This window comes from Photinus pyralis, unplaced genomic scaffold (assembly GCF_008802855.1).
Source record: "Photinus pyralis isolate 1611_PpyrPB1 unplaced genomic scaffold, Ppyr1.3 Ppyr1.4_LG7, whole genome shotgun sequence".
NCBI classification, from domain to species: Eukaryota; Metazoa; Arthropoda; class Insecta; order Coleoptera; family Lampyridae; genus Photinus; species Photinus pyralis.
This window is the reverse complement of record NW_022170738.1, coordinates 19,205,319-19,221,516: the sequence shown is the minus strand read 5'-3', so window position 1 is coordinate 19,221,516 and position 16,198 is coordinate 19,205,319. Positions and strand designations below refer to the sequence as shown.

At 36.5% G+C, this 16,198-nt stretch overlaps 1 protein-coding gene across 1 annotated transcript; it reads left to right on the top strand.

Annotated features, from left to right (window-relative positions):
* Positions 1-343: 343 nt before the first annotated feature.
* Positions 344-14,879, top strand: LOC116177245 (WD repeat and HMG-box DNA-binding protein 1). The gene is made up of 15 exons (XM_031496163.1): positions 344-530; positions 4,672-4,915; positions 4,963-5,209; positions 5,261-5,545; positions 10,783-11,037; positions 11,081-11,363; positions 11,410-11,705; positions 13,290-13,462; positions 13,517-13,774; positions 13,828-14,007; positions 14,054-14,143; positions 14,200-14,268; positions 14,320-14,370; positions 14,424-14,582; positions 14,631-14,879. The coding sequence occupies exons 1-15, from the start codon at positions 460-462 to the stop codon at positions 14,724-14,726; spliced, it is 2,757 nt and encodes a 918-aa protein (XP_031352023.1). The 5' UTR covers positions 344-459; the 3' UTR covers positions 14,727-14,879.
* The last annotated feature ends 1,319 nt before the right edge of the window (positions 14,880-16,198 follow it).

Genomic DNA, 16,198 nt, shown 5'->3' with positions numbered 1-16,198 from the left:
TCCGTAATTAATTATTTTTTTGTTTATCGAGACAATAGCATAGATTTCTACAATTAACGCTAGCTGATCGCGAATCCCCCCTTCTGTTAGTCAAAATGGCGGCCCTTTTACTATTTGATTAGTACGGTTGCTTCTAGCGGGGGCGCCACTTTGCGTCGCAAAAAAGAGCGTTCCCAATATTAAACCGAAAAAAATGTCCAGACTTTTTCGTACGCCAAATTCCCCCTTTAGAAATGAGGGAAAAGCGTCCGGACCGATACAACAATTCTTTCGTTCATCGAAGGAAAATCAAAAGAAATTAACATTTAAACGAAAGTACAGCTCTACCAACTGACTTGCGTCAACTGTCAAGCCTGCCTGTTTCCCGCTCTTTTGTTTTTAAGGTGTATCCATTTTAGGTTATAGTTACCTAGTTTGTATTTGTTTTTTCCTCGATTTTGTTTTGTAAAAGAAGAGAAAATGGAGAGAAAAGAAACGCGTTACGCACATTCCGATGGCCATACAGATGTTTGTTATACTGAAGACGGAACGTAAGTCCTTAGTTATGTGTGTTTCTATTTCCTAGTTATCATTATCAGATTTAAAAAAATTGGGGGTGTTAGAGCTTAATTGCTTCTTAATTAGGAGACATTGTATTTGACACAATTAAGCGTTTAATGATCGAAGTAAGAAGTAGAGTTTCATGCTTGACTGTCCATCGGGGTGCAACTGAGTGGTACTCGGGGCCGAAATAAATTGACTGTGATGTTTGTGTTTCTAAAGGCACATGCCCCCGAACATCTGTCCATGACAGTACACGTATTCAAAACAATTGGAAATTTAGGGATGTTCCTCGTTTGGTCTAGTTTTTTGGTCATAGGAAGGCGATATTAACCCCCCTTCCCCTCTCTCCCCCCGCACCCTCCTCAAATGAGTAATCAATGTGCACATTTAGAAGTGCTGATAAGATAATATGTATGTTTCAAATAAGATTTATTTTTTTTTAGTGGGTGCTCAATTGACACCTCTCTTGACACTCGGTTCACTTTCTAGAGCGAGCTCTAGACGCTCTAGAGACTATATCAAAATGCCATATATAGCACATGTAGATGTTTTGATGTTCTTTTTTCAGTGTGCTACACAGAAGGCTGCTTTTTTATTTTTTTAGAGCGGAGATATCCAACTCCTAGGAAAGTTTAGGTAATGAGGTCTTCTAAAATACATGTAAAAATGTGGGACAAATAAATATCTGCACAGCAGCATATCAGCACTTTTGCTGTTTGCAGCCAACTTATGGGACTTGGTGTGCTCAAACTCTTCCAACCATAACGTTAAGAGTCCCTGCAACATGGTTAGAGAAAACTGTGTAAATTTTGACTGTTTATGGCAGCATTATGGCTTATACATTGACTTTATAAAGACACTGTGACCATACGCTTCATGGCTGATGTCCACTACATTTTTTTTTAAATGCATCTTCGAGCTGATCGGTTTAAGCGAATTGATGCATTTTGCTGTGGCTACAATAATATTTCCGAGTGTCCAAGTTAATTTCTACCAATCTGCGGTGCAGGTGGTTGAAACAAGGCGGATCTCTCAACTTCCAATAGAAAATGACACCACCATATGACCACACTGTTTTTATAGAGTCACTGCAATATGGCAGAATTACATTTACTGCATTTTAAGGCAAAAGGCGAACCTGAACTTAGATATTTGATAGCATTAATGCAGTCGTCTAGTCATGTTTTAATTCTGGTGATGTAATTTACTCATCCTGTATACGCAGCAATAACTTTTTAAGTATGGAAGAGAGATGGTTTCTTTATAGCCAAATTTTTGAAAAGAAAGCTCAAGCAAAGATTATCTCTTGTTCTAAAAACCCCCTAAGAAGTAGTAAATATTGTCAGTTGTTAGTGATACCTAAGCACCGCAAAGAAATCTTCACAAGATGTACTTAACAATATATGGTGGTGGTTTCTTTCATTTTTCATTTATGTTTCAGTGTATTGCGTTTTATGGTTTTTTTTCATCTCTCAAGGTCATTGGTAGAACGCTTTATCTGTTTGACTATAAGATTGTATTGTTTTTTGTTATATCTATATATACATATTTTTGTTGTATTTTACCTAGATATACAATTAGTAGTATATGATAGGAGTAGTACCAGTTAATGTAAACTTAATATGTCACATTTATTTAAATGTTTATTTATATAAAATTAGTACTTATTTATGTTCACATAAAATAATACTATTAACGATAAATTTAATGATAACAGTCCTTAAATAGGTAGATTTAAGATTTATGACAATCACACTATATATATAACACTAGCGCAAATTTCATTATTTATCAGTGTCACTGACATCGAGGTTGAGACTGAAAACTAAAACAATTCAGTTTATTACCAAAAGAACAATAATAATCATTAAATGAAGTATCAATTTTGACCAACTGAAAACTAACTTGATCCAATTTTAAGAAAAAAACAAAATTCAGTTTCTTTCTTGAACATCCCCACTGAAACTGCATTGTGCTGCATGTTGTGACACCCAAAATATCTCTGAATTTCAACATTCCTGAACATTCAATCAATCTGCGGTTCACCAGTATCTAGGAATGGGATTCATGGACTTAGTTGTAAGAAAAGCAACAGAAGGCACGCCAGACATAATGAATTAAATAACCTATACAGGGTGGTGACTTGCGTAACGCATCATAGGGATTTCAATGTAAAATTCATAACATTCGATTATTGGCTCCCCAAATTATTTTAGAGCAAAAATGTATTAAGGTTTTTTGTAGAAAAAATTTTTTTACGCCAAACCACCGTATAAGTTTTCAATTTTTTTCATATAAAGACGGAAAATAGGAAAAATAAAACCCGCATCTTTTTCAATAATCTGCGATGCCATGGAATTTTCTAAAACAAAAAGATATCAATTTACAGCAGTTCGAAATGGATTTCTCGCATTGAATAAAAACACTATAAGAAGCCTAACGCTTATGGAAGAAAGCGCGACAAATCCCCTTGCACCCGCATTGGTTGTGACCACCGAACTCTCTTTGCGGTAAATAGGAGGAAAGCAAATTCTCATTCTTCTCAGTTCAAGAATCGACACTATTGACAGTGTTCCCATTATATTCTCAGTTCAATCTCTGTCGCGCTTTATTTCCACGGGGTTAGGCTTCTTATAGTGTTTTTATTCAATGATTTCTCGGGATTTTATGATCGACTTGGTTACTGTCTTGCAGTTAATGGTGACTTATTTGAATATTTATTGTAAATTGTTATATTAGGAAACCGTTTTTAGTAATTTGGTGTTTCTTTTCCTTTTGTAAATATAATACTTTTTGATAGAATTTGATTTGTTTTATAGCAAACATTCCATGGCATGACGGATATTGGCGTAGTTTTTGTATTACAAAATTCCATGGCATCATAGATTACTGAAAAAGATGGGGGTTTTATTTTTCCAATTTTCCGTCTTTATTATGCAAGAAATTGAAAACTTGATTGACGTAAAAAATTTTTGTCTACAAAAAACCTTAATACATTTTTGCTCTAAAATAATTTGGGGAGCCAATAAACGCATGTTATGAATTTTACATTGAAATCCCTATAATGCGCTACGCAACTCACCACCCTGTATACCGAAGGCTGCAATCCGCCAACAATCATTAGAGCTCCCAGGTCTCTGTAGAAGTGATGGTAGATGAGTAAATGGTTCAACTCTAATTTCGTGGAGTAAAGGAAAAATCCTGATCTGGGATGCTACAGTTCCCGGCACTTTTGCACCAAGATATACTTACTTAATCAATTCCCTTCCAAAGCAACTGGTACAATTGCGAAACAAGCTGCTAAAAGAAAACTAAACAAATATAAGGACCTCGTCAATGATAATTACTTATTCGTTCCCTTTGCAGTCGAAACTCTAGGACCATGGTGTGAGAAAGCTATATCATTCATTGAATCTATTGGAGCGGTAATTAAATTTAAAACATACGACATGCGGTCAACATTATTCCTAAAACAGAAGATTAGTATAGCTATTATTCAAAGAGGGAATGCAAGTTTTATTGTGGAAACTTAACCACTCTTTCAAGCTAGAAAAAATTGTTTAATTACTGTGAATATCCTTAGTGTCGAGATGATTTGTGAAATGTATTTCAAAATAAAATAGAATTTCCTTGCACATGTTCGCTAGAATCAAAAATCTATTTTTTCTGGACACCTCAACGCCGATATAAATGATGTTCTTGCCGCCAGTTTTCTTCTTGTCAAGCTTCTTTTTAGGACAATTCTACTTGATATGTCCGAATTCATGATGTTTATAACACTTCACACAAGTTTTCTTGAAGTCACCAGGCTTTGGTTTGCCAAAAATGCACCTGCTCTGAAGTTTACTTGTACATCCTGAAGTAACTTGGTCTTGACATATTCTCCAGTAATTTCTATACGTAAAGTCTCGATGCCCATAACCTTTGGTTGATAGGTACTTATCTGGAAGACTAGCCAACATTAATGTTCCAATCCATTGTTCCTTAACTTCCAAACCAACACTTATTGGTAGTACCGACGTTAAGCATAGGCACTTGTTTTATTAACTTGGAATATTCTGATGTAAGGATAGCAGGCTGTTGAGAACAAATATGGGAATCAATGCCAATAAATAATTAATATTTTAGGAAACTTATTACATGCGGAACAGATGGGGATATCAGAATATGGTCCGGGTTCGAAGATGACGATCCATTTCAAACGTGTGTTGGAGAATGGGCACATTGTGTACGACAAAAGGGCGATCGATTGTTCATCGCGACGGATAAAAACAACGTTCAGATCACCACATATCCAGATGCTGAAAGGGATGGAATCTTAATCCGATTTACTGCGCACGTGAACCACATGGATCTAGGAAAAAATCATGATGTAAATTACTCTTACGTATTATTTTTGTGTTAATTAATTATTTGTAGTTTATCGCTGTCGTCTCAGAAGATATGGAAGTGAAAGTCATTAATTTAACTAAGCAAAGTGAGATCCTATCATTTCCTGGATTATCAGGACCCCCTTTGAGTGTATCTCTTAATCCTAAAGCAAGAATGTTGGCCGTAGCGTCTGGGGATGGTATGTTACGAGTATGGAATGTCGAAGATTCGTCTTTATTGAAAGAGATCGATTGCGTACCTAAAGTGAACAGTTTTATGAATGCAGATTGCTTAAGTATGTTCTTACATTGTTCACAATAAAGTTTGTTTACATGCGTTGATTTAGGCAGAATCCATTTTGATCCAGTTTTGGGCAGAAGTTTAGCGTATCCCAATAAGAATAATGTCATTATTGTCGATACAACAAGTTGGAGTGAAAAATTAATTTTGATGTGTTCCGAGGTGGAGTCTACATATTCTATTGTACAATTTTCACCATGCGGTGAGCTGATGGCCGGTGCCACGCAAGATGGCAGCCTTGTTGTTTGGCATATCACAAGTCAGAACGTTATTGGGGTGACAAAACATCCGAAATCTGTTTCTATTTGCTCAATCGCTTGGGATCCAAAAGGTAAATGATGTCCAACCGGTGTTGAGACTATGGGTATAGTACCTAGGTGCTAAATAAGTAGCTATAATCTACCTGCAAAAAGGATACACTTATGTCTGGTCTGAAATACATTTTTAAGGTATATACGTGCATACAGGGTGTCCCAACTAAAATTTCGTAAAATTAAGAAATTTATTTCGAAAAGGGACCAAATTTAACTTCGTTTTCAAATTTTTAATTTTCTATATCTAGTAATGACAACTATTATAGTAGATAGCGATGTTGTATAAACAATGGCAGTGCGCACCGACAGATTTAAACGTAATTTGGCTTAAGCTAAGCTTAAAAAATCTTTGGCAAACATTTTCACAATAATCGTTGGCATTATTATGGTTTACTATTTTTACCCACCCCAAAAAGGGGCGAATAAGGACGGTATGGTGAATTGGGACAAAGTTATATAATTATATTACTTTTGGTTGACAGTCACTGTAGTTAATTGTTTGAGATTGGCTGGCATATTTGAAGTGTAATAAGGTGGGTTCATAGCTCTCCGTTCATCCGTTGCGTTGATCCGCAAACGGATAGTGCAATTTGTTAAGGTTCATAGCAATCCGTCAATATCGTACGTTTACAAGGTATAACCATAACCTAAATTTTACTTTGTACTGTATCTACCGCGATCTTCAGTACGTAGAAACTACTATCAGATTATCACCGCGAAGCACGTAATATGCGAACACTGTTAAATTTGCTCTTAAACGTCAACAATATGACAAACATAACCTTACTCTTGTTAAAAAACGGACCAACGGAAACGTAAATGTTCAACTTCAACCAACTTTTCCGTTGTAAATGGACGACGTACGTTTTAAAAATTTACTGTGTTCTGATTGGCTAACGGACAAACGGAAACGTATAAACGGAGAGCTATGAACCCACCTACTGTTACGTTTACCGGCGTCACCTGTTTGTGGATTTTTCTGTGCAAGCCTCAAGGCCCATTCTTTGCTTTCAATTTCCTGTTCCGGCGTTCGAGTACAGGCAGAACTTGGTTTGGCACGCTAAGCAGACTGATGGAGTAAAAACCATGAGGTTCAAACTGCATTTTCTTAGTATAATTATTCTGGCGATTGAACCTATATTTTGTGAATCCTTATTTAGTTTGGGCGGGTTTCTGCATTTTTCTCCGTGTTTGGGAGGCTATACTTTGGGTTTCACTAGTTACATGAGTACAACCATTTTGTCTGATCCACCTGGTTAATTTTTGCATTTTTTTAGGTCGTTGAAGTTAAGCAGATCAATTGTCAAACGTTGCTGTAATTTCATTGTTTTATGAGATATGTTACGCGGTACGTTAGAGAGGGTGTTACACGTAATTTTTTTTCATGGTTTGAATTTTTCGTACCCAGAAGGGCTACCATGACGGCTGTGGGAGTTTTTCGTATCGCGGCCGTGTAAGCAGGGGAGAGTTATAATGTGAACCTTTTGTTAGAATTTGATTTAGGCGGGATGCAGAGGAGGTGGATTCTATAGAGCTGCAAAAACTCTTCCATGCCTCTGTTTGACGCCTCCTAATATCCTTCTTATGTAAGTAGCCTTAAGTTTACCTTATAGGCCTCCCAATCGGTAATACGCATAGGTTTGCCCAACTGAGTTTTATGCTTTTCAAGCGCCTTGCACTACCAGAGATGGTTATAGGGGGTCTTGGCAGTCCTCGAAGAACATGCCTGTTCAAATGACTTCACGATAGAGTTGGTAAGAAGATATACTTTGTCCCATAAGTCGGCAGAACCCGACAGATATTCAAGTGACGATGTACCCCCCCTAGGGTTGACGTTAGTGCTTCCCCATATAGTATGGTGAACATTTGAGTCACATCCTATGATGTGTTTATTGTTTTTCTCAGGGTTCTATCAGTTCTGCCATCTCATTACCTAGAGGTAGGGTGACAGAATCTCCTGTGAGATATACTGATGCGAGTACTAATTCAGCTCTGCTGCATGTCACAACTTAACTGTATAGTCGTGATATCACGACTAGTGCTGGGCGATAAATGAAATTGTTATAAGTCTGTTTAGTCCAATAATTATTGATTAATCGATAACTATTGATCACTTTTGATAATTATCGATAACTTTCGTTAATGATCGATAACTTTCCATATTATCGATAATTATTGATAACTTTTGATAATCAATCATGATCCTTAATTGTCAATAATAATAGATTATTATTGACGATCTCTGATTGTTATTGATTAATGGAATAGCGATAATTAATAATTTGGTATTGATATTGACAATTTAAATAAAAACAAGATGTTTTGAAAAATATTAAAACAACTATTATAGATATTCCGTAGTTTTTTGAAATCAAAGGTGATCAACTATTATAGACAATAATCGTCAAAAATTTGGTACGTCCTTCAATAACCTCAAAATTATTAGTTTTTAACAGAAACGGTAATTAAGCATAATACTTAATTCACGTCAACCAGCCTAAAGTAGGTTGTGAATTGTGATCATTTTTTATGAGTCATGCCAACTCCGGAATACTCTTACTGCGATATATCGATGTAAGATTAATCGATACATTTTTCAATAATTTTTGATAAATTATCGATTAGTCGACCATTTTTTAAAAATTAATCCACTATCTATTAATCGATAATTAAGAATAAGTTATCGATTAATCGTTTTTTGGGAAGCACTGCTTTTAATTGACTAATTTCTCGATTAATCGATCAATTTTTTTTAATTTATTGGTCGTCGATTAATCGATAGGTATAATTATCGATAAGTTATCGATTAATCGTTTTTTTGCACGCCACTAATCACGACTACACAGCTGTGGTAGCAGAATAGCTCTAAGGTGGCTAAGAATATGAATACATGTTTTCTTGCGGTGTATCAAAGAAAACAGTTCCTTTTGTACCCCCAAGACCAGAAACCATTGATTTAACAACACAGGGTTCTTGAATAAGGAGAATGTCCTGCTTTGCAGTGAGGCGTCTGCCGAAAGTAACAGCAGTAGCCCTACAGGTTTATTTGTATAAAATTCTCTTTCATACTCATGTATGTAGACATTACTTGTCTATCATTTATCCGACTTGTCTATCGTTTATCCGGCGTTGCTAGAATCAGCCCAGCAGCGCCTCAATAGTCACAAACTCATCCCAGTTCGAGCTCGGCTCGGATGAATTGCTAACGCTGGCACTTGGCAGCCTAAGCAGTGACATTTCCGCGACTTCTTGCAGTTGCCCTTGTAGCAGCTGCTGGTGTTGATGTGGTGGTTGTAGTGACGTACTCCCCACCTCAGGTTGGGTAGGGTTACTAACCCTCACCTTTAACAAGGAAAACCCACAACTGAGCTTTCCCCCCTGGCGATTAGGTTAGCCTGATTCTTTTACTCAATGCCGAAAATAATAATAATATATTTATCCAAAGGATCCTAAGCGGATATAGGACAAGTCAAAGGCCAAACAATATGATTATACATACAACAACAAAAATTAAGGTTCTAAATCAATATTAACATAAGACATAAATTCATTAACACTATAGAAACAATTTATAATTAAAAATTTTTTGAGTGTTAAACTAAAACGCCTGAACGGTAAATGTCTAAGATCAGCGGTAATTTGAAGAGTGTTGAAGAGATAATTAGTAATTATTAATTACTATTCAAAACTATCAGCATCCCTTGAGGTTGATGCTTCACGGCCGTATTGAAGAGACACCAGCCGCATACTTGCTCAGGAATCCCCCGCCTTTGGTTGGGGCTATAGTCTGCGGTTAGGTCAGTGTTGAGTCATCCCACCTCTACCTCTTTTTCCCTTCGCCTATCCGTTTACCTGTCTGACTGGAGTTAGCTCTAGGAGCCTGCCTCAGGGTCACGTAAGAGGTATAGCTTGGAAGGGACTATTGAAGCAGTGTGGCCCATTTGGGCCAACTTGGCCTTCTTTCTCCTCTTCTGGTTAGTGGCTCAGTGACCAGTAACATAGGTTGAGGGGTATCCTGGGACACTGGGACGGTTCATTATTTTGATCAGTCTCCATGTCGGGAGAGTGTCAATTCGTCTCTCTAGCTCTCCACCCACCACAGAGCCCAACAGACAGAGGCCAGGGCTACTACAAGAATATAGATTCTAAAGGGTAGCACAAAACAGGCCTGATGTTGCTTTGGAATAGGTCATTGGAGAACAGCCTACCTTCGGCTAGTCAGTCTGCTGCCACTACCCTACACATGCTCACCCATTCGGCGATCTGACCCGCCATGACCTCTTGTCTTTAGCGGGCTTTTAGCGTCTTATGGGGCCTTGATACGCTGGGCCGAGCCTGGCGTTACACGTTCCCTGATCACTGAACCACTCAAGACAAGACAAGACAACCACGACAAGGCCTATCTAATACTGAGAGGGCTAATAACTAGTCCAGGCTATATAATATTTTTTTACAAAAAAATTAGTTACCGGATCAAACCGGGTTTTTCATGCTGGTACAATGATGACAAATTGGGGAAAAATAATTAAAACAGCTGAATTTTTCCGCGGGTGAAATCACTGGGCTTGAAAGGGGTGGAAACTGGTATTTTGCAATTTGTGGCAAAACTATTAATTTTAGGCGAAAATGTTCAATACAAAAGTATAGAGAATAAAAAAATGAACAAGTTTTGTATCTACACTATTTACACATATCTCTCTCTAATTTTCCTAGAAAAACTGGAAAACCTTTTTTTTCCATTTTTATTCTTATTTTTGCGAAAAAAAGTCGTAGGGGTTTGAAATTTGGAGTAAACATAGCTTGTTGCTTTTTGGACCCGTAAAGTTGAACCGTTTCCGAGATCTCATGATGATTTCTGAAAAAAAACACCTATTTTTCAAGGGGATGAAAAATCTATTTTTTTTTCACCGTACAGAGGTGCGCGGTGTAGCAAAATTTTCGGGAAGACTTATATTTTAATAAACAAAAATAAAAAAATATTATTTCTATTGCAAAAATTTGAGAAAATCGCCACAAACTGGAAAAACAGGTTTAAGGTATACACGGCTTTTGACATGATGAATCAACCTGTTGGATGTTAATAAAGATTTTTTCGAAGTCTGTCTTCTTGCTTCTCTTTAATGTTTACTTAAATATTCTCTTTTGTTATCTTATTCTCAATTGTTTTAGTAACATCATTATTATTTCATTTTTCTGCATTTTTACCGCAATAAAATCGAATTCTTTTGCATTCTGAACAATTATTAACTTGTAGGAAATGGAGAAATTGCATTTTGTGATGTGCAGGGACAATTAGGAATTGTTACCAACTGTCTCAAACCAGTAATCGATGTGAGCGCCAGTCACGTTAAAACCGCAACAGTAAACCATGACGATCAATCTAATAACGAAGTGGATTTTGAAGATTACCAATTTGAAGACGACGATGAAGACAACGAGAATGCGGTATCAATAGAAAAATTGAAGAAAGAAGTAATGGGAGATGACTCCGAATCGGAAATTGAGAAAGGTAATACGATGAACAGAAAATCTTTACTTTGAATCATTTTTAGCATCCACTCATGTTCCAAGTCCGCGTCCTCGCACGCCTGAAATTCCTTTACAGAGCGTATTTATGCCGTCTTCTACACCGGAACACTTGAACCCACGTTATCTTTGCTGGAACGAGGTCGGGATTGTTAGGAGTTATCGAAATGATATAGATGATGAAGGGGCGAAATCTATAGAGGTTGAATTTCACGACTCAAGCCTTCACAATAGCATGATGATACAAAATTTCCACGGATATACAATGGGATCGTTGAGTAGCACTGCGCTTGCAATTGCCAATTCAAAGTAAGTATTTATCTCGCTGTCGTTTTTTAAGCTGAGTTGCGTTCAGTCTTGTAGCAGTAGTTCCGCTAAATGCCGGTGCTAAGGAGTGGAATATAAATATAGAAGAGGAGGAGGAGGAAGAAATAATTTGTATTGCGTGCTCTGACAATTTAGTGTGCCTCGGTACTTCCAATAATTTTATAAGGGTGTACAGCATTTACGGAACTCAAAAGGGACTGTTTGCTGTTCCCGGCCCACTCGTGTGTATGACCGCCCGTAGTTCTATGCTGCTAAGTGCATACCATTCAAGTTTACCAAGAAATGGCGATCAGTGTATCAGTATGATATTGACTAAGTTGGATGGTAATTTTTTTCTTGTCTATTAATTTTCTTTCTATTCTTTGGCTCTGTTGGTTTTTTTATTCTATGTGGGTTGCACTGTTACTGCGCGGGGTCAGTAGCGAGATCAGTTATTTTGTTGTGAACAGTGAGATGCGTGTTGGTAGATTTTGAGTAGCCATGAAAAGTTTCATACTGAAATCGTTATTTTGAAATTTTTGCAAGCAACAAAGGGCACGATGTCTTTGGTAAGTACAGCATAGCACCTTTTTGTTTACCTTCGCGCCGCAATTTTCTTCTACGCAACTGTTCTTAACAAAATAACAGTACTGCTTGTACTATGCGATCAAAAATGAGTTGCTGTCGAGTCACCCTTGGAATTACTTAACTTGAACTTCCAAAGGTGACTCGATAGCAACTCATTTTTGATCGCCCGTTACCCAACTTGTACAGATAAATGTTAAATGTAGCTCAGATCTTGTTGAAAGCTGCATTTTATTTTGTTTCATAGGTGTGGCTAATTTCAACATTAATATTTGATTTGTTTAAAAAATAGACTTGATCATTCGGTTAAACAATGGGTCCGCGTATGTACAGACTCATTTAAATGAAACTATGCAAGTTTAGGCATATATTTAAAGATTAAATTGGGGTCATTGAACTAGAATGGCCTTTGAAAATAAGGTAATTAGACACCAAATAAAAAATGGGGGCAGTGACCTTGGATGACCTTGAAAATGTAAGTTTACACCCCAACCAACAGTTGAGATCATTGCTCTTCTATGACCTTGAAAGTGTAATTTGGCGCCTCAAAGGAGACTCGTTGACTTTGGATGGCCTCGAAAATGTAATTCGACTCTGCACAAATTGTAATTTGAGAACACAAAAGTGAGACCATTGACCTCGAACAAGTAATTCGACACTGCAAATTTAGGCTATTCACCTTGTATGCCCTTAAAAATGTAATTTGACACAATTGTGGTCAACTTTATATGACCTTGGAAATGTAATTTGACACCCAAAAAAAAATGAAATACCCATTTAACCTTTACCTCTGCCTACTTTCTAAGGTCACCGCCCACGTGGCACGCAACTTTCACCTTCATCTAATTTCCATGGCACCCCCCATGAAGTGTTACTTTGACCTACTTTTCAAGGTCACCATCAGGTAGCGAGCGACCTTGTACTGATCCAGGTTGGCCCCTGTATATCGACTAATGTAGTAACCTTGGAGAAGTCATTGGCACTTACTTTATATTTGTATAGCTGGATACTTGCTTTTCCGTTGAGTTTTAGCCCAAAGGTGGCTTCATTATAAAATTCGGCTTTAAATGTAGTCAAAATTTAAGATGGTTAGGCGCGAAATATGGATACCTACCCGTGTACAAGTATACTTTTGTTAGCGATTTGTGTTTTAATTAACGATTGTTTAAATTTAAATGAATAAATTAATTTAACATTTATTTAAACAACACGCTACTGAGTGACAACCATTGAGACAGAGTAAACCTCTTACAAAGCTGCTCTATGGTTAGAAAATTTGCTTGGGACTTATGAGACCACTAACTCGCAAATCGATAGTCTTATGACTAATAAAATCACTTTTAGGTATATGCATTGAAAATAAAGACTTAAAAAGTGCGTTACGCCCAGAGACCACGCTATCATGGTTAGGATTTTCAGATTGCGACACACCAGCCTTACAAGATTCTTCGGGTTTACTATATTTGTACCCTGAATCGTGTAACGTGTGGCTACCAATCTGTGACACTAAGAAAAAGGTAAACCAAACCGTGTTTCGATATCAACAATCTCACAAACTCTTAAAATTTCAGTGTAGCACCCCATCAGATAGTTTCTTTATAACGGCGATGTATGAATCGTTTCAGTCACTTAGAGGAATTCGTTGCCGCGGAAGTGTATATCCAAGTTTCACGCCTCGTCCGACTCTTTCTGAAATACCCTTAGAGCCTCCGTTTCTGGAAATGAACACCGAAAAATCTCAACTAGAAGCAAATTTATTCATGTGGTCGTCAATTAAAGTGGCCGATGTGGAAAAAAAAATCAAAGAGACCGCCCTAAAAACATTTGCGGTGAGCATTAATCAACTTAGTATAACTGGGGCATGACGATGATTTGTTTGTAGTTGGCATGTAGAAATAATTTGGATCAAAGGGCTTTAGAATTAGTAACGATGTTATCTAATCCACAATTGGTAACTTTAGCGACGAAGTATGCATCCAAATTGAACCGACGAAGACTTGCTGAAAAACTTGTTGAAATGGCGTCAATGTTACATGATGATGGTTCTAATTCCAATGAAACTGTAATAATATATGATGTTAAAAAAGCTAATAACACCTTTTTTGCAGCTGTGTTCTAGTGACAGTCTATTTTCTGGAAACAACCAATTAAATTTAAGCACTGTACTGAGACGTTCCGTAAAAGTGAACAACACAAAGGTTTTTTGTAATTTTAGTGGTAGTCACAAATATTTTTATTGTGTTGTTTTCGCTAGGTATCTTCAGCAGCAGCTAATGGTGATTCACAACAGTTACATTCATCAGTCAATGATACTTCAGTAAATGTAAGTTAGCTATCACTTGTTGAACTTGCTCTAATTGAATTACTTCTTTAGAACAATGAATCTATTCCAAATATTAGTAATATGGACATTTCAGTAGATTCTGTAAGTTATAAATGACTATGAATTAATAGTTAGGTACTACCGCAATCTTTTAGAACACATCCTTACCTAAAGTGACCAATCCATTTTTAAAAAGTTTAAAAAAGAAAACTGCAAACACTCACAACCCACTGAGCTTGACGGATAAGTTTGCGGGATATGTAGAAGAAGACAGTTCAAAATCAACAGAATCTAAAGGATCAATGTTTAGTTCTGTAAGTATCTGCGATTTATTATTGTGATGTATAATAAAATTTTTAAAGAATTCTGAGAAGAGAAAACAACCGGAGCATGGAACCGAAAAACAAAAGGACAAACAAAGGAAGTTAAATAGTTTTATTTTCACAAAACGAAGCTGAATAATTGAAAATGTTACAGTATTTTATGTTATAGGAGTTTCTCGTTTAGTTGTTTCGTGCTTGACTGTTTTATTTCTAAAAAATTTACAATACCATTTTTTGTATTTGTTCCAAAATGTTGAGTATTTTTAATATATTTACACAACTGGTAAATTGATAAGAAAAAATCGCCAGCATCAGCTTCCATTAATTTAACACGGCAGTGAGAGTGCAAGCAGTGAGTATTTATGTAGAAGTGAGATGACGAAGAAACATATATCGAAGAATAGAATTGGTATGCGGTTCTTTCTCCACGGAAGAAACTATTAATAAAAAACATTCAGGGCAACATCACACTGATAATCTAGTTCGACGTAAACACATAAAATTATTAATAAAATAATATAAAGACACAACTATCTGTTCAGTATAACAAATACATGATTAGTAACGGTGGTCTAAACAAAAGCTTGAAGAACGCCATACTACAATAATCAAAAGGTAAATAATAACAAATTGTTAAGTTTCAATGCAAAGGTTGATGGTTAGTTCAAGAAGTAATAAAATGATTATTACCTGTAAATACACTTTTCAAACAACAAACAAAAATAAACATTGATGAAAACATCATAAATACCTACATGATAAATCAATTTACCTACCTACAAAACGTAAACAAAACAACTCATAAAACGGTCAATTGCATGCCCAAAAAAAACACCAGATGGCGTGACAACCCAAGCCCCGGCTACAATCAATTTAATAGGAAAAAGTTAAAATTCATGCAGTATTCATGTTAAACTCGATTATCTCGTATCCAGAAACACATACAAAACAGAAGAAAAGTTCTCGTATTGCTTACGCACCGACCTGGCAGTAGCTGACACGAGATGAGGCAGCAATATACCACGACGAATTGGAAGTACTGCATATGCGATATCACACTGACAATACACTTTCACATGAATACAAAAATAAATACTTAATAAAATAATATAAAAGCACAAACCACCTGTACAGCATAACAAACAGATTCAGTAACGATGCTCAAAACAAAAGGTTAGAAAAAAGTTTTCAGAAAACATCTTTATTAGACAGAAGGTAAGCAAAGAAAGATTACAGGTTTTATTTCTTGAATCTTCTGCGTTTGTGTTTATTTCTGTTTCGCTTTTCCACTTTGCCTCCTCTTCTCTCCTTTTCTCTTCTTTCAGCACGTTTTCTATGATTTCTCTTTTGTTCGATTTTAATCAAAGGGCGATTAGCTTTAGAACGCAGACGTTTCGTCTTCCTGTATTCTTCTTCTAAACAAAGATCTTCGTCACTAGGGCGTTCAACTTTAATTGCCGGTTGCGTGGAAGTAGATGGTTTTTGTTCATCGGTTCTACCATGTTTTTTATGTTTTCTCTTTTGTTCGATTTTAATCAAACGGCGATTAGCAATAGAAAGCAGAGGTTTCGTCTTCCCGTTTTCTTTTTCTAAACAGAACGTAATGC